The sequence below is a fragment of the Pristis pectinata genome, chromosome 26, assembly GCF_009764475.1.
Source record: "Pristis pectinata isolate sPriPec2 chromosome 26, sPriPec2.1.pri, whole genome shotgun sequence".
Taxonomy (NCBI): Eukaryota; Metazoa; Chordata; class Chondrichthyes; order Rhinopristiformes; family Pristidae; genus Pristis; species Pristis pectinata.
The window spans coordinates 15,479,771-15,503,607 of NC_067430.1; the positions used below are offsets into that span (position 1 = coordinate 15,479,771).

Here is a 23,837-nt window from a genome sequence, read left to right on the forward strand (position 1 = left end):
AATTTTTTTTGATATTTCTGGGTTTTTAAATGATAGCAATTCACAGAACTTCACAGTATTTCAGTAAGTGTGCATATAAAAACCTGCATGCGTTAATGTTACTTCGGTTTTACTTTTTGCCTGTAGACCTTTGTTCCAGGCTGTTGGGCTGCTTTACACCAATGTGCCTGACTGGAGATTTTGGGTGTCCTCATGTCAGTTTTGCCACTCTGCCATAGAGAAGACCTGTGGTCTTTTTGTGAAGAAGAATCTGGCAAATCTATGGGGATTTACAGGGATGTGAGAGTGGGGTTGCTCAAATTTAGGTAAATCTAGTACAGGGGCTCCCCAGCTTGTATTGCAATTTATATTGTAGCTATAACACAGCAGAAAGCGATTTATTTCTGATCAGTGCACTACATGAATGCAACCAAAGTCATAGCCCAAACCAGTATGCGGACTCCTGGATTACAGTTGACTTATGGAAATCCAACTTTATGCAAATTCTCCCTTACATTTTTAAAGCATTTTTCAAGATAGTAATGTTTTTGGGATTCATTGCTGACTGGATACCAAATATATTCCATTAGTTTATTTGTAGGTAACATTTGAATGAATATTCAGTGAAATGAAAGAATTATAGTAAGTGTATGCAGAGCTCCATGATATAGGTTACTATAGAAAATGGGTGTTTCTGACTTGTGGAAAAAATTGGCTTACAGATGGTTGTCAGGAACAGAACTCTTGCTTAACCTGGGGACTGCCTATGTTTGAAAATTTGTCTTTCGCACCAATGTCCTGTTAAGAGTGTACTACAGAGAGAGAAACCCCTCTGATGTTTTAAATGGTTTTTGACATTTTGTTTACTACGGTGATTGTACATTAGATTAAGCTTTGGTTAGTCACCTGAATCTATTGAGATTTATTCCCAGTGGTTTTACTCTTGGTTTTCCATTATCTTCAGTTAGTTGCAGTACTGAAAGTCAATCTTCCTATACACATGGGAAGGTAAGAATCATATAGTGATGCAAGATAAGGGGTTACATGAGTTGCACTTTTTGGAGGAGGCAGTGGAATATTGCTGTGTTTTATACATTTTCCACTGCATTTACTGGGTTTTCATTGCTGTTAGCCTAAGCCACGGTTATTTTTCTCCCAGATTTGAGTATACTTTACAGGACTATGTCATATATACATCCACTTGGCATTTTGTCAGTACTATGATTCATCTAAGTATATCTTCAAGGCTTGTGGGTCTTAACGGGCTATGTCTTGATCGAAAAGACCACTTTTTTTCTTTGTGGTTCCTGTGGGGATTTGGCTAACTAACATTTAAAGTTTGATATTATTGGGTGGTGGTTGTTGCTAGTCTCCATGAAATTGGATTGCAGTTGTGCTGTGGACTGAACGATAGGGCAGTTTAAATACTTTTTATTTTTGTGCGGAATGGTAAGTTTCCTCATTTACATTCTGCCCAGCAAGAAAGGGCTTCTCTCCGGGTCAGGTATTTATTTCTGGTAATATCCCCAGTCTCCATAAAAGGGCATTTTGCAACCATGTGGTTGCTGAATTGTAACTGACATCATCAATTTTTGACATACCTGTTGTTCATGTATGGTCATATTAATAACAGAACACTTAATGTTTGAAATTCTTTGAAAGTGGTAGACATATAGCACCATCCCAAGTGCCCAGCTAGGCTGTTGGAAAAAATAGATGGGCCCTTGGTTTAATGTCTTAACTATATGCATTCATACATTGTTTCCATGGTACTATACCCCAAGCTCCTTAAATGGCACTATATCAGGGAAGAAAAAAAATTACGCTGTCACATTGAGATTTTGGAATAAATGACCAATGCTTGTCTAAGGTAGGTTTTAGAAGTAAGTTAGAGGTGGAGAAGTTTAGGGAAGAATGCCAGGATTTGGGGTCTAGGGAGTTGGAGGCATAAATGTCTGTGGTAAAAGTTGATGAACAAGAGCCTAGAATCAATGAATTTGATATCACAGGATAGTATGGCTGGAGAAGGTTATTGATAGGAAGGAGTCATAAGAGTTTTAAATTACAGATGGTTCTGGTTGAAGCTAATATAGACCAGTGGGCATGGGCTTGTAACAAGCTTGAGCTTGTCTTCTTTGAAAGTAAACATTGTCTGTGGTGGTGTGCTTCCTTGCTGCTGGATTGGTGTGGGCTGGTTCTTCAATCTTTTGGCTGAGAAGGTAGTGCCATCAGTGAAGCCTAGCTGATTTCCTTCCATAGAGCAGAGCCACTTAGAAATATTCAGCATTTAGGCTAACTTGACATGTGGTAAAAGTTCTGAAATTCTGTTTTAACATGTGTATGTACTCTGGTTATTTTACTTTGAGTCATTGGAGTTGAGAAGTAGTCAGATGAATATCTAAAAATTCTTTCTGCTTATTCTGAAATTGGTTTTGAATTTCTGAGCAAAATAGTTCCATTGCAAGTTCTGGTTAGATTACTGATTAGCTGCTGCAGCGTGAGTCTAAAAGTTTGCATTGTGACTTAAACAGAACAGTCCCTAGAGTGTATTCTGAGTAAGCCAAATGTAAATAAATATTCAGTACTTTTGATGGAAACTTCATTGAAGTCTACGGCAGAGATTACTGAACCATGACAATCGGTTGTTTGCGCAGCAGTGTTTGGAATTTGTCCTGGTTTCTGTTTGAGTAAATTTGGTTCTGTGAGGTTGGTTTCAGGTGATCAGATATGTAGACTTTTCCCAACAATCAGCAACTGTATGCCCTGGTATAATCCTTTGCACCAAACTTCCTTAACACTGAAACATTCATTACTCTGCAAGTAGTGGTCGTTTCAATGTCTTAATCATTGTCACACATCATGTAATGCACCCTTGAGCACATGAGTCTTCATTGACTATCAAATGCCCATTTATGCTAATCCTACACAGTTTTGTTCTCCCAGCATTTCCGTCACGTCCTGTAGATTCTACTACTCACCTATGCACTGGGCCTATTTACGATGTCCAACTATCAGCTTTGTGATGTGGGAGGAAACCAAAGCATCTGGGGAAAATCCATGCAGTCAGTGGGAGAATGTGCAAACTCCATGCAGCAGCACCGGGGTGGTCACCGGAGTTGAGAGGCAGCTGCTCTTCCATCTGCATCACTGTCCCTGTTCTTATGGACCTCTCTCAAAAGCATAGCCTTTTCAAATTATCCCTGCTGCTGAGCCTTAAGTATACTGGTTTGGGTGTCTGCTTTCATTTCTGCCTTTCTATTTTCTTTGACTTTTGTTATTGCTTGTTGTCTCTCTAAATCTTATAAAGCACGTTTTCTTAACTTGAGTTTACTAGAATGTAAGTTCATAATCTAATTTACCTGTTTTATAGAAATGTACAGCATGCAGGGTGAGTCAGCCCACCAAAGCCTTTGCTAGTTTTTTTGGTAGAACTATCCAATGTATATCAGTTCTTGTAGTTGCCAACAGAATTGCTGTTGTGCAGGCTGTTGAGTTTGTGGGTAAAGAGACATAGCTGGCAAGTCCACCAAATCTATAAAAAGGTGAAAATGAAGTCACTGTTTAAGGTCTGAATTGGCAATTGTTGTAGATTCCAGAACCTCAAGCTATTGAATCACCACAGAATTTCCTGTAATTACTTTTCTGGGTAGGTAACTGAGGATTTTTAATAGATGCTTTCTTCATCACCTCCATAGTGGAAGACGGTCCAGCTGTCTCTGCTAATTTGGCTCTGTATCATGTGGCTTTGGTGGAGATGGAATACACTGATAAAATGCTTTAGTTTAGGAGTTTGCAATAGTGTGGGTAAAACCTGAGCAAATTATATCCGATTTTGCAAGGATAGCATGGAATTACTGTCGAGTGTTGCAGCTTTCAAAATGGAATTCTAGTGATTGCTCAAAAATCAGTGAATTTAAGTAGAAATTATTTTTCAGGATGTGTAAACTTGCATGAATGATATCCAAATTTTAGCGTAAACTTGAAATGGGTGTTTTCTGAATTATAGGTGCCATGGTATTATATAAACTTCAAAAGCTATTGAATTATGTTCTTATTCTTTGCTGTGAACTTGGACTAAATATTTGACCTTAGTCTTGAAGTTTGGCATTACACCAGTATTACATTTCTATAGTGTAAATTCAATCTTACTGCCTGAAGTTACTCCAAAAATACATCAAATCTCCTTGAGTTTTTGCCTGCTTTGAAATACAGGCAGTCCCCAGGTTAATCAAGAGTTCCATTCCTGAGAACTGTCTGTAAGCCAATTTTTCCTTGTCAGAAATGGCCTTTATTGATAGCTACCCATATGGTATCACTCTACATACACTTGCTATAAATTCATTGAATATTCACCCTAGCACTACCCATAATTAAGCTAATGGAATATATATTGTATCGTCATTAATGAACACCACAAAACATTTTAATATTATTACTATCTCGTAAAATGTTTTAGAAATGTACGGGAGAATTTGTGTACAGTCGGATTTCCATAATAAAATCATTTGTAACCTGGGGAACTCCCGTACAGGGATAGGTCATGACTTTGGTTGCGTTTATGTTGTGCACTGCTGATCTGAAACAAACAGCTTTGTGCTGTGTTACAGTTACAATATAAATTGCATCCCAAGACACCCTTTAATACCTGTTTTCCAGAAGGGAACCTGGATTGAATTTTGTTCTAATTGATGCTGTGTATTTTCCATTAACAAAATTCAAGCCATTCACTTGGTGAATGGTGATTTTAAAAAAATACAAAATAAGCAGCTGAAGTAGTCTAGTTAATTTGCTGTAAAATAAATTATCTTTATAATCTGCTAGTTAACAATTAGCAAATTAAAAGCCATCCACTGAACTACATCATTAACAGGTAAAATTTGTTTCCTAACTGTAATTCTATAACCATATCCCTTTTCTACAAAGTTCTTGTCAAACGTAGCTGGGATAACCCCTTAAATGCATCCTCAAGAGGATCCCAGCTGCACTATCATATTAAGTATCTAGCAATTGTGATTTGTGGGTGGGGTTGTTGCAAATTGAGAATTGACAAGCAAATAGATAATAGTCCTTTTACTAGTAACATTCACATGTTTGGATTTTATGGATCTAGATCTGGACTTTTGTGGGACTCCGAAGAGATTTGTGAGTCTGTGAAATACATAACAGCAATGGATTGAAGAAGAGATTCACTAAACTGTGTAGAATGAGCCAGTTAAGGATGTCCAAACTTTGTGTTGACGGATCTGTTCAGGGTTTAGGGCAGATGATCACAGTGAAATTGCTGATCTGTGCATGTGACGTACTATATGTTGGCATGCACGTTGCTTAGTTAATTTTGCATTCAAAATTTTGCCTTGTATATGGGTTCCTTAAGAAGAGTGAAGCTGTTTTAGTGTTAAAGGGCTGCACACAATCTGGGGCACTGCTGGAGATTGAGGTCTTCATCTTCCTGCGGTGCTGCCTTCAACTTTCTATTGCTACTAATTTGTTCTCTTTGTAATTGACTCTTTGCTCCACTATATTCATCTGTCCTTGTGTCCCTGTCACTCCCCTACCTCACCACATTGTTTGAAGGAAATGGGAATCGAGGAACAGGGCTGACAAAAGTTGAGGCAATTATTCCAGTGAAAGTTGAGCCTGGGCCAAGCAAGTTATTTGCAAAGGCTTGAGACATATGCAAGTAAAAGGGAAGTTGTAAGGTAATCTTTCTGTTTCCATATGATGTGCAGCTCACTAGTGCAGAAAGCTTGGATGCTTTTGCCCCAGACAACACAAACATTTGCTTGGATGAAGTATTGGAGGCTTGCTGAATGAGGTTTTGCTGTACTTGATATACATCTGGTTTTTTTTATGGGGAAGATTCCAAGCTTTTCTGTGTGATCGAGATCCAATTTGAAACGGTAAAATGCATAATTCCGGTTAATTGTTAGGTGAATTGCTTTTGTTTTATTTTTGTACTATTCCATCACTTCTAAATAATCAAGGTAGAATACTCAAACATTATGATGGTTTAGCCATTTTATGGGATGTTTAATCTTTTTCATTTCCACGGTTTCTCGTATTTTTTCAAACTGCCTTGCCAAACTACTTCAGTCCATTTGTTTGTAAGCTAGTTTTTGTGTTATCAATTGAGTTGTAAATCATGGAGTTCAGAACCATGTCTGTCGCAAAGCTTTAACCTATGAAACTTTACTGAAAACAATGTGAGCATTAATTAGACAAGGCAAGCTTGATTGTATAAATGTTGTCTTGAAGCTTGTGAAGAGTCCTTGTGCATCATTTTGGGGATTTGCTTTAATTTCCCAAGAATCTCTGCAGAGTAAATGTTTTTCAGCAATTCAGATTTAGAGTTCAGACATCCTAATAGCCCATAAATTCAAATATTTCATTGGGGCTGTGCTGTGGAAAAACTCATGATAATTTATCTTGTCTACTGTATGTGCATCAGTTGCTTGGATTTTGTTCACTATAACTTCAGTGGCTAACTTCCAACTGAAATTGCTGATTTCAAGCATGCCACCATTCAGAGTATCTGATTTCAAAGTTATCACAGACTGGAGTGCTCAGGGCTGAGGAGATGACATAAACATATTTCCTTTTGGAAACCAGGTATCTTCATTCTGAAAACCCTGGCCAAGTCTCCCTCAAATTTTGTCTCTGAGGTTCTGGGCACAATTGCATAAGCACAGAAAACACCAATTTAGCTCACTTGTCTTCTCCAGTAGCATATTTCCAATGTTTTTAAAAGAAATTCCTGGATTCTTTGCGATTTATTTATTTTGGCCTTCAACTATTCAGCCAGTGTTGAATAGATTCTACTAAATATAGAGTTCTTCATGAACAGTTACAGCACATGTGTTGGAATCCTGACATTTGTGTTAGTTTTGCATTGGCATGGCATCATCTTTCCTGACCAGTGATGTTATCTCACAAGGACATTTAAAAGCAGAAGATTGAAGTTTTAGATTTGCGCAACTGTTTACATAGAACAGTGGAAATGGATCCTGTGCCAATTCCTATTACTTTCTATATCCCTACCAATTCTGTAGATTAAAGCTACATTTTTTGTGTTTATGTTTTGCTTCACTATGTGCGGACTAGACTGAATGATTGAAAATCCAGTGGAATTTTCCAGTTTTAATGTCTGCATATTAAGCTCTTAAGGTCACAAAGTAATTAATAGGATGCTTTGCATTTCCACTGTGAAATGGGCATGGGTCACTGTTGAGAACTGTTTATCAAGTGACATCAATCTACATTTTATTATTGGTAGTAAAGCAACTCATTTAATATGTAGTGGCACAGCTGGTAGTTCTGCAGTGCCACTGCTCCAGCAGTCCAGGTTCAATCCTGACCTTGGATGCTGTCTGGAGTTTGCATGCGCTTCCTGTGACAGCACGAGTTTCCTCTGGGAGATCTAGTTTCCTCCCAGATCCTGGGGTGGTGGTGGAGGTGGGTACATTGGTCAAGTTCAAGAGATTGCTAGATAAGTATATGGAGAAATTTAAAATAGAGAGATATGTGGGGAGAAGGGGTTAGATAGTCTTAGGAGAGGTTTTAAAGTTCAGCGCAACATTGTGGGCAGAAGGGCCTGTTTTGTGCTGTACTGTTCTATGATTCTATGATCCCAAAAGTGTGCTGGTTGGTAGGTTAATTGGCCATTGTAAATTGCCCCTTGTGTGTACGTGAGTGAAATCTGGGTGGTAGAGGAAGAGTTGAGAGCATTTGGGAAGAATAAAATGGAATTAGTCTGGAGTTAACAAAAATGGGTGCTTGATGGTAGGCGCAAACCTGGTGGGCCATGCAGTATGATAAATCTGTATGATCTATCTTCAGTTTGACAGCATGTCCTCATTGGAATTGGCTTCTCAGAGGATCTTTATTTCATATAAGACTATATTGTTGACAGCTGGTTATTCAAAGTTGGACTTTTTTGTCTGGCATCTTGTGCATTTTTTTTCTGTAGAATCACTGGGGAAAAATGGAATCAATTTTCACTGAACTTTGTACAGTAGTAAATTCAAATTGTTTTATTCATTGTGTTGCATAATTAATTTTATCTGATGTTTGAGGTGTTTTGTTTGCTTTCTTGGCTGGATGGTTTTGGAGATGCAAAAAAAATGTTTAAGTGGTGTCATGCTAAGGAAGAAAGTTGGAAGGTGCTGGATTATGTGATGGGCATTGCTGCCTTAAAAACATTTCCATGTGGTTTTGTAGCAATTTCATGTATTTTAGTTTGTGGTTGATGCAAGGCAGTTTGCATGGTGAGTCAATAACCATTTTTTTGTAGCAACTGTATATGACTCTGGCCTCCAACTTTTGTACTATTTATATTATTTGTGGGAGTGTGTTGAATTGATAAGATAAAAATGGCCCAATTAAGGACACTGGAAGTGGAATTGTTTTTTAAAAAAAAAATTTCTTCAAAGGGGTTGGGTTAGATGTTTTTCGTGAAGAGCCACTAGTGTACTGAAAATTAATCAATTTGTATTGGATTTTGATCAACTTGTAAAGTGCGAATAAGGAAATGAGTGTCTGATGTTCCACATTAACAGTGGAGGTACTGGGCTGAATTGAACGGGATTTGGCTCCCATAGTGTCTTCCTGCTTGCATTTAGACCAGATGAGGCAGGAGAAATGAACTGATGACCTTCCTCCACCACTGGCGCATGCCCCCCCCCCCCCGCCCGTCCCCTCCAGCCCTATATCTTAGATGCATCCAGCAAACCATGACAAGGCCTCAGTAGTCTGCATATTGCTGAGGTTTACTTATTGAGTCCGTGTTTGGAAGACCCTTATTGCATTTAACAGAAGAGAAGGTTGGAACAGAGCTTTGGCTGCTGCCAAAGTTTTATGCCAGCTTTTAATTATGTTAAAATTGCTTTAAATATTTAAATGTTTTCAAAGAAAACATTTTTTTAAATAAGTAAATCATTTAAAAAAAAGAATTTTAGGTTTATCTTTTCCCATCTATTCCACAGTCTTGCGAATGCTTATTTGCAAATAAATGGTGACTGATCCTATGCCAGTTCTGGTTGGCAAAGATTGTGCGAAATGAATTCTTACTCCCAGTTGAGTTCTGCAGCTTAACTCCAGCAATGGGCTGGTGTCTGTCACTCAGCATATCCAGGACTGACTTAACTGAGATTGGCGGACTGGCCACAGCCTGTTGAATGAAAATCAAAAAAGCCGCAGATGCTGGAAATTTGAAATAAAAATAAAATGTTGGAAGCACTCAGTAGGTCAGGCTGCATCTGTAAAAGAAACAAGTTTGTATAGTTCACCAATTTATCTGTCTCTCCCGATACTTTCTTTGTAACTTAAAACAACTTTTGTTTTTCGTCTCTCCCAATTCAGACAAAGGGTCTTCGATCTGAAATGCTAACATTTTTTCTACAGATGTTGCCTGACCTGAGTGTTTCCAGCATTTTCTATTTTTATTATAGTCTGTTTAATTTTGCCCACTTCAAAATGTTTGGACAGATCCTTCTGCTTGTGTGCTCAGAATGGTGCTTTAAAGTAAATGCTCTTTTGGGCTGGGCTGAATGTTTGAACAAGAAATATCTGAAAACAAACTGGATCATAGTCTCCCCTAAACAGTATGGGAAATGTATAAGTGGTGAGTGGAATAATTAAATACTTGATATGGAAGAGCTATCCAGTACAAGTGACAGTAGCAAATTCTGGTGAAGTGGACTTAATGCTAACTTTTTGAGCCTTTTTTCCCATCTTTTGGAGAGGGTGTTGTGTATGTCTGCTACTTGTAGGTTAACTATATTATATGAAAAGATGAATCAGGGCAGATTCTAGATTCTAAAGTACATTTACAATGCTGATTATTTTTTTTAGAAAATATTTAAGATTGATTTAATATATTTTCCCTAATGTACTTCAATTCTAAAATTGTGTTTTCTTCTTTTTGTTGCAGCAAAAAAGGCTTCAATGTTCGATCGTTTGGTACGGGGATGCACGTGAAGCTACCGGGACCTGCTCCGGACAAGCCAAATATATACGATTTCAAAACTACATATGATCAGATGTACAATGATCTCATTAGGAAAGACAAAGAACTGTATCCATGAGGCACACTATGTTTTTAGGTCACTGGTTCCAAGGTGTCTGTGTTTGCATTTTTACTGTAGTAGGGAGACATGCCACAGTTTTGTAAATTCACAGGGTAGGAAAATACAATGTCAAGGGTGAGTCAGGTCCTTTGTACCTTCTGGTGCTTTGTCAATTTCCTCTTATATAACATTTTCATTAATTGGAATACTTTATAAAGTACAGCTAAGAGTGGGTAGAAGAAGCTCCTGTTTGGTAAGGATACGTGTGTGTAGTTATGCAGCAACAGACTGCATGCCCACTAATTTCCCACTTTGGCTCTAGTTTAGATATGTTACTCTTACGTTGAAGGGATAGGGTCTTGAGTGCTGAGCATCCCTTTTCAGATGTAACAGGATCGTAATGGCCATTTTAGAGCGGTATGTGATCTAACTCTAGTAATAAATGTTGTTATTTTTTCTAAAAGGAAATGGACAGTCTGATCTGTTGTCCAAGGCTGCCTTGGAAGAAGCTTGTTAAAACAATAACAGAAGAGGCATTATTACTGCACTGAAATATTTGACATCAGTACAGTGATGTTCATGTCTTTAAATACTCCATTAAAACTACATCTGAACTCAACTGATCTTGGAATCCCAAGTTGCAGATTTCTTAATGTAGGAAGTGTGATGTGATTCACATTTCGGAGAAAGCTAAGGGAAATCCCGCCTTTTCCACATTTCCTTCACCATGAGTTAAATATTTGTTAATACTAATAATTTGTATTAAATTCTTAGTCCATTTGATAATTATAAAAAGTACTTGCATTTATATGGTGACTTACAACATTGGGATGTTTTAAAGCTCTTACAGCTGATTGAGTACTTTTGAAGTGTAGTCACTGTTATAATGTAGGAAATGTGGCAGCTAATTTTATGCACAGTAATTTTCCACAAACAGCACTGATGAGAAGAAAATCTCTTTTAATTATGCAAATAGAGGAATGAACTTTGGCCAAGATTCCAGGAATAAATTCCCCACTTTTGAGTACACCTGGCAGGGAAGAAGGGGTCCTCGATTACTGTTACATATTTTTTTTAAAAAGTCATCTTCAGCAATGTAGCGCTTTCGGCACTGTACTAGAATATCAGTTTGAATTCAAGTTTGGAACCCACAATCTTCTGACTGAGACTACATGAATGTTGCCAGCAAAGCCACAACTGATACAAAATTTAAAATGTTAAGTATATAGTATTGCAGTGTGCCATCTGCTCAAGTGTTTGGCTTTCACATCGGTTATAAGGTGAGAGCAGCGTGTAAATTTAATGCAGAAGTTGAAAGCATTAATCTATTGATAGTAAGTATATTCAGATTTGCAGGACCAAATCGATTTATGTACAAGCTGAAACAATCGTTGGCTTGAGCCCAATGAATTGCTTAACATTTTTTGAAGTTGTAAAATAGGAACTTCACAATACTCACCAATCTTTCCTCAAATTCTTAACTGTTTCCCTTCTATACTTCTAGTCGTGTTGGTATTTTCATTACAAAAGCATCACTTTATTTTTGTGGTTTCTAAAATCTTGTCTGGTGCCATCTGTTTTGGAGATGGGAGGTTCCTTCACTATTAGTTTTTATTGGCTGATGGCTAATTACGAAAATTTGGTTTTAAAACTAATAACCCAAAATCTATGAAAATAATTCTGTCAAGGCCCAGATAGATGGAATTAATTACCCCTATACATAGTCTCTTAATGTCTGGATTTTGGTTTAAGAAGTAGTAAATTTATTGAGTGTTATAAGCAGCTAATGGTTGTGGGTTATTTTTGCAACCATGTAAAATTCCATGATTTTAGTCAGTTAACCAATCCTACAGTAAAATTCACTGAGTACTTTTCAAAAAGTGCAGACGAGGAGTGACCCTGTTTTTGTACATTTAAATAGTGCAGATCAAGTACTAATAGAGCAAGTAAGCCTGGTGGACTTAGTATAGCCTTGTAGTCCTGGTTCGACTGCAACTCATCTGTATCATAAGGAAACATTGGCTATTTTAACCAAATGACATTTAAACAGGCATTTAAAGTGTCAGTGTACAATAATTATGTTGTTGTTTGGCTTACCCAAACATCCTATAGGTTTACAGTATCTTGTTTAATTTTGATTTTGGTATTGAATAGCAAAAACACGAAAGGTTTGTCTCTTTGCTGTTTTGTAATCAAATATCAACAACATTCTTTGGAAGTAGAGGGAACCAAATACAAACTCGCTGAAATACAACAGACACTATCCTCTATTTTGTGTTGCTCTAGCTGTGGAGAGTGATTTGTGTTTAGTGTCGCATTACTGTAAGATTGTATCATTTGCCAAATTGGTGGCTGCCAAGACCAGGTGATACTTGAGCCTTGGTAGTCTGGCACAAGAAACATAGACATCTTAATTCTGCTTGAGTGTTATTTTTTTTTACTTTGGTCTGGAGAACGTAACTGCCCATTTTGCTGCAGTTCCTTTGCTGACAGGTTTAAATTAGAACATTTATATCTGTTAATTTCAGTAGCACAGCTCACATGCAAGTCAAATGCAGGATTCATTTAATCTCTACATGTATCCAAAGAAGGCAAAAACTGTGGACCTGAGTATTGAAGGATACACTATCTCACCCATCCATTCTGCAAGACTTGCAGCAAGTTAGGCTTCACATTTATTATGTCAGGATATTGCCTTCCAACACAATTATAATGTGTGATTTTTTCTGGGTTCCACTTGTATTGTGAATTTGGGATTATCATTTAATTGCTGGTTTTGTAATTTTACAGGATGGGTGGCTGTGACATCCAGGTGCATGCCTTAGGAGGTTCCATTGGTCTCTTAAAAATCTGGTTATTTACATAAGGATTCCAACTGCACTAAGCTGCTTGTCTGTAATAATATGTAAGGTTTTTATGTTCACAACCAAAAGTAATAATTGTATGGTTTTTGATTGCAATTAAAACTTTTGGTAATAAGCTAAGACACACTGGTCTGTATAATAATGCACATTTGTCACAATATGGGCAGAATATTGTACTTCAAGGGTTAAAAAAAGGTAGCTGAACGGAACAGGCAAAATTAAGCTGCTGATGTAGTTAAAGCTTAAAAGTTCAGGCTATTGGTATTTAAGCATGCAATGAAGTTTGGGAATTTAAATAATGGATTATTTGATAAAATGGCATTGACCCAGCACATGAGATCCCATCATAGCTCTTCTCTGGGATATTTGAAAATTTGAGTAAATTATATGAAACACGTACTCTGGCTTTTTTAATTCCTGCAAAAGACCTGTTGCTAGCAAAGCCAACACTTAATGTCCATCCCTACTTGTCCTTGAGCAGGTCATGGTGGTGGCTTTTTTTTTAATGTAACCCATTTAAGATATTCCCACATTATTAAGCAAGTTCCAGTATTTAGACTCTGCTACAATGAAAGAATAGGGTTATTTATTATCAGGGCAGGAAAGTCTGACTTGGAAGTGAACTTTCAGATGGTTTTGAAGATGGTGCACATTAGCTAGATGATGGGGAGTGAATACTTAGTGGTAGAAGAGGTGCTGGTCATGTGGGCTGTTTTGTCTCAGCGTTTTATTGGTAGAGAATATTCCATCAGACTTGTTTTATAGGTGGTGATAAAATTTTGGAGAGATCAGGATGCATGTTATACCACAGAATACAGATTTTGATCTGCAACCATGTTTAAGTCTGGTTTAGTTGATTTTGTGGTACCACCTGTGATGTTGACAGGTGGTACTAGAAAATCAGTAGGCATACTTTTGAAGATAATGTGGAGGTATTAGGCTATCGTGTTGGTGGTGATTGACTAACACTGTCTAGCATGGAGGTTACCTACCACTTATCAGGTCATGCCTGAATTTCATCCAGTTCTAGTTGCATTCCACTGTGGACCACTTCATTTGAGGTATTGCAAATGGAACTGAAAACTGATTGTCACTAGTGAGCATCTTCACTTTGGACCTTGTGGAGGGAAGGTCATTTATGGAGCAGCTAAAGATGGTTGGGTATAGGACATAGTACTGGGGAACTCCTGTAACAATGGGCTGGTGACAACCATATTATCTCAGTATGACTAGCCAGTGGGTGTTTTCCCTTTGACATCCTTTGTCTTTCATTTTGCTAGGACACCTTGAGGCCACATTTGGATTAGGTTGAATGTTGCCCCGATGCTCTCGGCAGTCACTATCATCTCATTTCTTGAATGTAGCTGTTTTGTCCACATTTGGACCTAGTGGAACTCTGCATTAGTGAGGGTAGTTAACTTGGAGTGAGTTCTACCACCACTTTGCTTTTTTTTAAAATTAGGCTGAGGGTGTAGTAATTGGCTGCTTTGTGCCCTGTGCTTTACAGGTAGGATATACCTGACTTGTTTTCTGGTTATCTAGTAGATGCAGTTGTTAGACAAAGGTGGAGGTAGTCCTGAAGCACAAGTCTTCAACTCTACAGATAGCACATAGCATTTGCTATATCCATTCCATTCTTTGTCACAGTGTATCTCTCAGGAGGAGGTAGAGATACGTCACTCATTGGACACTTCTGATTGACAATGTTTGTAAATGCATCAGTGCTGTGTTTTGCACTCCATCAATTAAGAGATGTTTATAGAGCCATGTCCTCTTAACGGCTGTTAAATGTTGTATCCACCAGTCGTGATTGGATGTGACAAAGCTGAAGAGTTTGATCAAATTCTATAGGTTTGAAGCTTCTTTGTAGTATATTGTGTTTTTGTTGTTTTTACCAGATTTGTATTTCATTTAGGATTGGTCCCATGGCTTGATAGGAATTCTAGCAGACCCTTGTTAATCCAAGTTGCTCCATGATTGCCAGTGTGGTTCTGAAAATGTTCCATTTAGCAGAGTGCTTATGGCAATGTGGTGGTGCTGTGGAGATATTACATTGTTCTCCCACCTGTCCCTGCCTTCCAAATGGATCAATACATCTGCAACTGATAGAAGTGTTTAGAGTGAGAACTAGTATGCTTTTCCCTCCATGTTTTTGCTTTTGTCATGATTCTGGTCAGGTATGTTGTTTTGGAATTGTGGTGCTACTAAGTCACTCTAGGTGATAGATGTTGAAGCTTCACGCGCAGAACATTGCATCTTTGGTGACCTCTGGTTTTCTTAAGTAGAGTTCAGTGTGGAGGTGTATACTTTTATTAGCTGACAGGGTTATGTTTCCTGGCTCATGTTTGACCTGATTTCATGAAGTATTTTGAGCTCAATTCATTATTGAGGCTTCCAAGGGCATTGTATCCCAACTGTACACAACTTTGCTGCTACGTCTTATTTCTGTCCTGGCGGGACAATACATACTCTGGAACTATGAAAACAAAGTTGGAATTTAGGCTGAAAATTCACATCCTGTGCATGTGACTATCAGCTAATGCATGATTTTCTTGGACAAGTCTTCCAATTTAGGCACATCTTTAGATGTTCAAGGAGTTATGCAGATTCCTGGGTAAGTCACATTTGCTGTACTCTGCAGTTCTGGACACAGTGCTGAAGCATATACTCACCTTGGAGGCAATACACTGTAGGCATGTCCGAATGACACTTGATGCCCAAACCTGAAATTACAAGGAGAGATTATACCAAAGAGGAATTTTGAAGATGAGACTAGTACAAATTTATAACATATCAAAGAGTCCTTGCATTGCAAGAAACTGTTCTGATTGAATTGCCTAGGGCAAAGAAAATTGGTCTTAATTTATGACAGGCCTTTCAGGAATAACTTGAAGAAACACTTCAAACAGCAATTGATGCGAGGGCATTTTTATAAAGCAAAGATTAGACCATAAGTTTTCAGCTGGTCTTCACGGTGAGGGTTCTTCCTTCACTTTCTCTTCAGGCAGTGAGATCCAGATTCCTGTCATACTTGGGGTGAAAACATTTTTCCCCATCTTTCTTCTAATCCTACCAGTTAGATTAAAACTAGCACCTCATTACTGACCTATGTTTAGGGAAATAGAATGTGATGATTAAATCTCCCTCAGCCATTTTTTTAAAGAAGAAAATCACAGCCTAGTTGCTATCTGTTAATAACTATAATTCTCCAGCTCTGGCAACATACTTAAATCTCATTTTGGTATTCCTTTACTGCGATACAAATTTTGCTGCAAAGTAATAATCAAAAGTATGCATATCAAAAGTCAAACTGTGACCCAGGCAATGTTTTAGACTACTGGTTTTCCAAATATCCTCTTCATTCTTGTGTTTATTGATTGACTTAAAGTACAAGTATCCTCTGTGTTGCATTAACCGCCAGATGCACCTGATTGAGGATGTGACCTCAAATTCCTATGATTCTCTATCATTTGTATGTTCTCTTGTAACCCTTCACAAATGCTTTACCTTTCACTTCTTGTTGGACTGCATTTGTCCATTTTTATTCCACCTGTCCAGGGCTGTTATTCTCAACCTGCTACCCAACTCAATGCCAGGTGGTCCATTTGAATTTCTTCTGTTTTGCGCAATGGTGTGTTCAATTGAAAGGCTAGCTAGGTCATTCTTGATGGCATTTGAGAGTTGAGTCAATGTTTTTATGCTCTAATCCAGAGGCAAGTAGGTTGGTAGATAAAGATGGAAGCTCAAATGATTTGGGCCAAGTGGCTGCTTTCTGTGCTGTGAATTTTATGTACTGCAGTTTATTTTCCATAGGTCTTGTTTCCATTGGATGTTTTATTCCAAATTTGATAAGTTATATAGCTTAGTGTAACCACAATCATTTTTGACTTTTTTTGAAGATTTCCTCATCTATTGCCTTCGATTTAAATGTCCAGAGTAATTTATTGAATTGTATTAAGAGTTGCACACTTCAAATTGCCACTTTCCTTTGGGAATTCTTGTTCAAAATCTATTTTTAAAATAAAATTATGCTAGGCTCCCCAGCCTCTGCTGTATCCAGGTCAGGTAGTATGACAGATGGAAAGCAGCCCATTGGTTTGTTCTATGATCTGTTTTGGAAACTGGGTCACCTTACATGTGCAGTTCCAGGTTCCCCCATCTGGTTAAATGAAAATGATACTTTCAGTTGCAGAGCTGGTAGACCCTGACATCTTGCACACAAAATTATGGAGAACATTCCTAACTTGTCAGTGAAACTGTAATTATGTTTGAAGAAGAACAATGGGTGCTGTGGTCAAAGTAGCAATCCTGATTTAACTATGGGTTGTTGAGCTACATGGGGAATGCTGCAGAAATGCAGGTTGATGCTGATGAGTTCAGCAGTAATCTTGTGGCCTGTGTTGTGAGTCTTTGAAATTATAGTTTAACTTCCCATCAGGGCATCCCATATACAAATATTCTTTTGTTTTCTAGTTGTAAAAGCAAATTGAGAATTCTATTTCATATCTTAACACTATTGAGTGTTCTTCCTTGGCAATACTTGAGATAGAGGATGACTTGCTTCTACTCCAGTTTTGGGATTCTGATGTGGTTGATGAGGCCAGTGTGGGGACTGCAGACTCTCAAGTGGGGCAGTTGATGGCTGATGGGGTGGCCAACGTTAGTTTGAAGTAGTCCATCAGTTTTGTAGGGCCTCTGTTTTTGACGCATGGTCTCAAGCTTTCCAATGCCATCCTGAATGCTGCTCCTCCACTTTGAGTGGTCATGGGCCAGAGATTCCCAGGAATCTGCAGGGATATTGCCTTTCTTCAAGGAGGCTTTGACCATGTTCTTGAATCTTTTCCTGCCACCCTGTGTAACCAAAGTTGAATTGACAGGTACATAAGGCAGAGAAAGACATGCACAAGCATAGTCCAAAGCAGCTCAGCCAGTGGCACTTTTGAAGTACATTCACTTGTATATTGGCATTATTTCTGTTAGATGAGATTTGCTCACAGAGCACACATCAAAAAGGCAGACCATTTTGCTCCAGTTTTCTTAATTTCATACAAAACATATTGGGCAGGAAAAGATCTGGTCAGTTGAGCCTGTTTTGTTCAATCTTGGTGATCTCAGTATGAGAGTCAGAGTTGTACAGTGTAGAATCAGGCTATTGGCTCAGTGCATCTTGCTGACCATTATGCTTATCTATACTAATCCCACTTGCCTGCATTAATTCCATATCCCTCTGCTGATTCAGGTACCAGTCCAGATGCCTCTTAAATGTTACTGTTCTTACCTCCACCCCTGGCAGCTCATTCCTGATACCAACTACTCTTCGTGTGAAAAATTTACCCCTCGCATTCCCCTTAAACTACCTCCCTCTCAGCTTTAAACCTATGCCCCCAGTTCTAAACACTCCAGCCATGGAAAACAGACTCGTACTATCTACCCTATCTATGCATCTCATAATTTTATATACTTTTATCATGTGACTTCTCAGTCTCCTCTCCAGGGAGAACAGACCCAGCCTATTCCTATTTCTCCCTGTAACTCAAGCCCTCTAATCCAGGCTGTGTCATTTTGAATCTTTTCAGTACCCTCTCTAGCTTGCTCACATCTTTCACGTAGTGTAGTGAACAGAATTGCACACGATACTCTGAGTGCAACCTAACCAACGTTTTGTACAGCTGTAACACAATGTCCCAACTTGTGCTAAATGCCTCAGCCAATGAAGGCAAGCATGCCATATGCTGCCTTCACCCTGTCTACCAGTGTTACCACTTTTTGGCTAATTTAAACTACTCCTGCTATAGGTGGGTGGTAGAGAACTAGAGGGAAGTTAATCGGCATGTAAGAAGGATATGTTCCAGGTAAATATCCAAAAGATAGTCGACTGGATTGCTAAGGATCTGGAATTAAAAGTAGGTCTGACTGTGAATTTCCTTATAGACACTAGGAACCAAGTTTGATATTCAATAAATTCACCTTGGCATTAAAAGAAAATTCCCAAGTTATTGCCAGAAATAAATTTTCATTACAATCCAGCAGTGCCATGGTCATGGAAACCAGCTCTTAACCAGAGCTTAAATTCTTCAGCTGGCAGAGTAGAATTTGAATACATGTCACCAGATCAATCCCAGAGCCCTCTGGGTACCACAGTAATTTAACCAATATATAATGGAACATATTCTACTGCCCCATCTATTATTGAGGGCAATGATTTATTCTCATGTAGTTCTAAATGTGGCAGCCTCCCTTTTATGCAATGCCTAAGTGCTCATTTATTACTTAAAGGAAATGGAAATTTTTGTAGTCTTTATACCTTGGGGAGAAAGTAAAAGATTGGTTTGGTGGGGGGTTGGGGGTGGTTGGTGGATGAGAGGGAGAAATAGGGGGCTACCAGGTTGCAATTTCACCTCAAAGCTAACATTTGACTGCTGTGCAATTGTCGTCTTCATCAGGAAAGCAACAAGCTTTTCCACTTCAGCCTTTGGATACCAGGTCACCTTGGAAACTGTTGCTGACATCTTGACTATTTTGCACAGCGCGCAAATTGAACCTGGATTCTCCTTGCACTGTAATTTTATTAACTTGCATCAAAGCATTGAAGTCACTACTATTTTGTTCTTTTAAGCTTTGTTCTTTATTTCTTTGATTAGTAATTTTTATCTGGTATTTTAGTTCTTTCACAGCAAAACATTCACATCACCATTGAATCTAATAGAAAAATATTCAGATGTTCTCACCTGTTCATTTCTGAAAATCTTTTGAAAGAAATCTTCATTGTGTAGAATTACAAATATTTGCACTTATGCAGTGCCTTTCACAACTTCAGGATGACCCACTTGAGTGTTTTTGAAATGATGTCAAAGTTCTCACAACAGGGACAGCTGTTAGGTGCACAGCAAGTTCTGGCAAACAGTAGTACGGTGATGACTAGGATTTGCACCAGCAGCAACTCCCTTGCTCTTGAAAGTAATGCCCTGGGATTTTTTCTTTCTCCAAGAAAGCTGTTATAGCCTTGGTTTAATGTATGCTCTTGAAAGAAAGTATACCCTGGAATCTGCAGAGGAGTGTCAGTTAAGATATGTTCAAATCTCGAAAGTGGTTTATAGAAAAAGAATAGCACAAGCAGGCCACTTGGCCAATCTAGTCCTTGCCTGCTACTTGTCTAAAATTATTAACCTGTTTATTTTGTTTTCCCATAAATGCATTTCTACTACAGGCCCTCCCCCAGTTGATGAACATCTGACTTTTGAACCTTGTACATATGAGCGAGGGTTTGGGAGACTGGATGGACTTGCTGGCTGCTGCAGGTATCTTCTGCCGCATGGGAAAGGGGCATTTCCGTGTGCCTTCTCTCCCCATACTGAGCCACAACCATCGGAGGCAGGCCAAGCTGAACAGAGATGGGATCAGTGAGCAGACCCACTAACTCAATGAGTCAGTGAGGCTGTCTGGCGGCTCCTCTTCACACGTATACTCTCTCTCCCATCACGGTTGTTTCTGTGATCCTCTTCCCCCACACTCTGTTCCTTTCTGACCTGTGAACAATTCGGGTTAGGAACCATTCTCAGGAACAGAACCCTGTCGTAACCTGGGGACTGTCTGTATTCACGTCAACTATGTTGTGATAGTGGTCTGGTCAAGGATAAAATTAACACCCGACTTGTCACATATGGATTGGCTGAAGTCATGAGCCCAAGTACTTTCCAGGCCTGACCCATCACCATATATAAAAGAATGCCAAACATGCTTCTGATCTGTTTGAAAATGAAACAGCATATTGGGCAAGAGCAGAGGACTCGTGCAGAACAGCTCAGCTGGATAAGGTACTGAGGTCAGTAGGTATAGCTTGCCTCAACCTGAACTTCTAAGAATATGTTAACGCATAGTTGGACTTGAATCAGATAGGCAGGCTCTGGTAGTTAATTAATTCCATATTCAAACCCTTCCCTGGGTAAAGAACTCCTGAATGGATTTTAGTGACTACCTTATGTGGCTCCTGGTTTTGTTCCCCAAGGTTGTTTTAATGTTGCTAATATTCACCTTTTGCATAAGGAGGAGAATGAATAAATCACTGGTAATAGTTCCCAGTTTTGGAAGGTTAATTTGCTGTTACTTGGTGTAAATACTTCTGTAACTGCTTCAATTTTCAAGTAGCTTCAGAAAGATTGTCAGCAATGATCATGAGAAAATTTTGGCTGGGGGCTTTTGGTGTAAACTACCCAGATTGGAATGTGTAAAGGTGGATAAATTGGAAGTAATATTGTGCACATTGTATCTTGGATTTTAACAAAAATAATGTTAAGAGAATTTACTGGGAGTTGAGCTGCCAAGGACCTGAAGAACACACTCAAGTTGGTAATAGCCTTGATTCTCAGTAGACAAAGCAGTTGTGGGCATTTGCTACCCATTTGCTATTTGTCTCATCAAATCTGCACTTTATTGCAAGCCTTTCAAATGAACATCTATAATTGGTGCCTTTGGTGTTATCTTTCTGATTTTATCATTTGGGAATTCAGAAAAGTACCCACTTAATTGGTCATAAGGAGTGCATCAGGCAAACTGACTAGGATTAGTGGAGCATGTACATGCAAAATGAGTTTAGCACTGCCCTATATTTTTGTATCAAGCCTCTAAGCATTCCTGCTCTGTCACCAGCCCCTGAATATTCTGAAGGCAGCTTGTGTAGAACAAATTATTAGGAACTGATTGGAAACTAATATTAAAGTTGAGGGTTTTTAATTATGAAGTATTTGGGGGAAAATACTTCTGGAGTTTAAATTGCTTAATTTGCTGTAATTATGCTGGGATGGAAAATTAAATTAGTTTTCATCTTTGCATTCCAAAATGTAGCATTTAGCTTGTTGCTGAATATACTGGCATTTTGTGGAGCCTGTGGTAATGTTGCATGTGATGCTCTGTGATTTCTGATATCACTTGGGGAAACTTGGTCATGTAAAATTATTTGGATTTTTTGCATTAGCAAAACCTTTTTAGCAGTGGGAGATTAGTGGTGCTGTTTTTGTTCTGTAGCTAGTGCTCCTAGTTCCAGATCTCAGCTACTGGCATGACCCAGATCTGGACCCAGTAATATCTTAATAACTTTGTTTAATTAGCTAAAACAATGAGGGGAGTTTTAGGAGTTAACAGATTAAGAATATGTTATTGCTTGATATCTGGCATTTACTTGGTTTAGTCATTGTCAATTAGAATTGAATGACAGCAGCCATCTCTCTCTCTCCCCCCCCCCCCCCCCCCCACCAATCTTGAGAAGTTCGAGTCAGTGCAGTTGCATGAGAGTCCCTCAGAACCTGGGCCTCCACCCAGTCAAATCCTGTCAGAATTTTGTATGTAATTGGAATACTTATTCTTCTGAACTTGGAGTATAGGATTAGTGTGCTTAGTCTTAGCTACAGGACGGTCTCCTTCATGTGCCAGGAAATGCAGCAAGTTAAGCAGCATCTGCAAACTTTTATTTCTGATCTGGGAGTTATCAGTAAAGATGACTGTTCTTGACTATGATGGGGCACCACTTTGAAACACTATAGTCCTGTGGTGAAGGCACTCCAGAACTTTCTACTTGTGCCTTGTCTAGGAAGTTCCAGATGTCTTCTGTAGTGCCACTGAAATGCCAATCTGTCCAAGTTGGGATGGTATGTGACTTGAGAGGAACCCTGTATTCCAGTGCATCTGCTGTGCCTTTCCTTGATGAAGGTTGTGGGACTGGGAGGTGGTAATGACTTGGTGACCTGCTGCAGTATATCCTGTAGATGTTCGCTCTACAGTCTTGTTTTGATAGTTAATGTTTCAGTTACTGCTGATCAAGCAAACTTTTGAATCATATTGATTGTCATAAACACTGCTGTTGCACTCAGCCAGGCAGGAGATTATTTCATTGTCTCCTGACTTGTACTTTCCAAAGCCTCTACACAAGTGTTGACCCCATAATACTGTGCGTGCTAAACAAGCAGACTTTCAACATCACTAAACAGCCATATCAAATCCTGATTTGTAATGGGCAATTGATTGGCTAAAGATTGTAGACATTTACATCTTCAAATGAGGCTTGGTCATCTTAATGAGGACTTTACCAGATTAGGAGGTTATATATTGTGATAGTTTCCAACTGATGGCCCATATTAATTTGTTGTCTAATTTTGTGCTGTTCCATTTCTCCATGATGTTTTTCTTTAATACAGTGGAACTTGTTCTTTGAAGGATCTTAGTTTCCATGAAGGCTATGGCAGTCTCTTCTATCAATGGTGTTTTGGGCAGATATATCTGGAATAGGGAGCTTGATGAGGGCACAATTGGATTATTCCTTCATGTTGGTTATATCTTTCTACCATTTGCCAGAAGCTCAGTCCATGGCCTTGCGTCTTCACAATTTCTGGAAAGTGTTGTTCGATGTGGTGTTGAGGATGGGTATGTGCCAAGATCTGTTCTCACTAGATTTGGAAAATAAGTTGTCTTGTTCATCTATTAAGTCCATTAAGTATTCAAATTTGTTGCAGTCAAACATCCATTGACCTTTCAAGTTTCCCTAACCTTTTGATTTTAGTTTGTCACTTCAGTCTAGTATCTTTACATGTTCAAACTGGAATCACTATTTCTCTCATACAGTTGGGAGCAACGTCTAATAGGATCTGCCCTGTTTTTGTCTCCAGTTTGGTCATGTAGTTGCTAATCTCTGATCTTTCAATCATTGCACACTTATTTTTATTGCTGTCAATATATATCATCACTCCAGTCCACTTGGAGTGTAGTATACTTCATTAAATACATCTGCCAAAATCCTAACTCCCAACTCCTCTTCACCCATCATCCCTGAGCTTATTCACTTGTGCTGACTTCCAGTTAAGCAGTGCTTCATTTTTTTAAAAATGCACCCTTGTTTTCAAATCCCAGTCTTGACTTTTTCTATCTCTCTAATATCAAAACT

At 38.6% G+C, this 23,837-nt stretch overlaps 1 protein-coding gene across 1 annotated transcript in view; it reads left to right on the top strand.

Annotated features, from left to right (window-relative positions):
* The window catches only part of ssu72 (SSU72 homolog, RNA polymerase II CTD phosphatase), a 70,275-nt gene that overhangs the window by 3,184 nt on the left and 43,254 nt on the right, over positions 1-23,837 (top strand). The window contains exon 2 of the mRNA XM_052039170.1: positions 9,908-10,051. Within this exon, the coding sequence (XP_051895130.1) occupies positions 9,908-10,051 (144 nt within the window). The remainder of the gene's footprint in view (positions 1-9,907; positions 10,052-23,837) is intronic.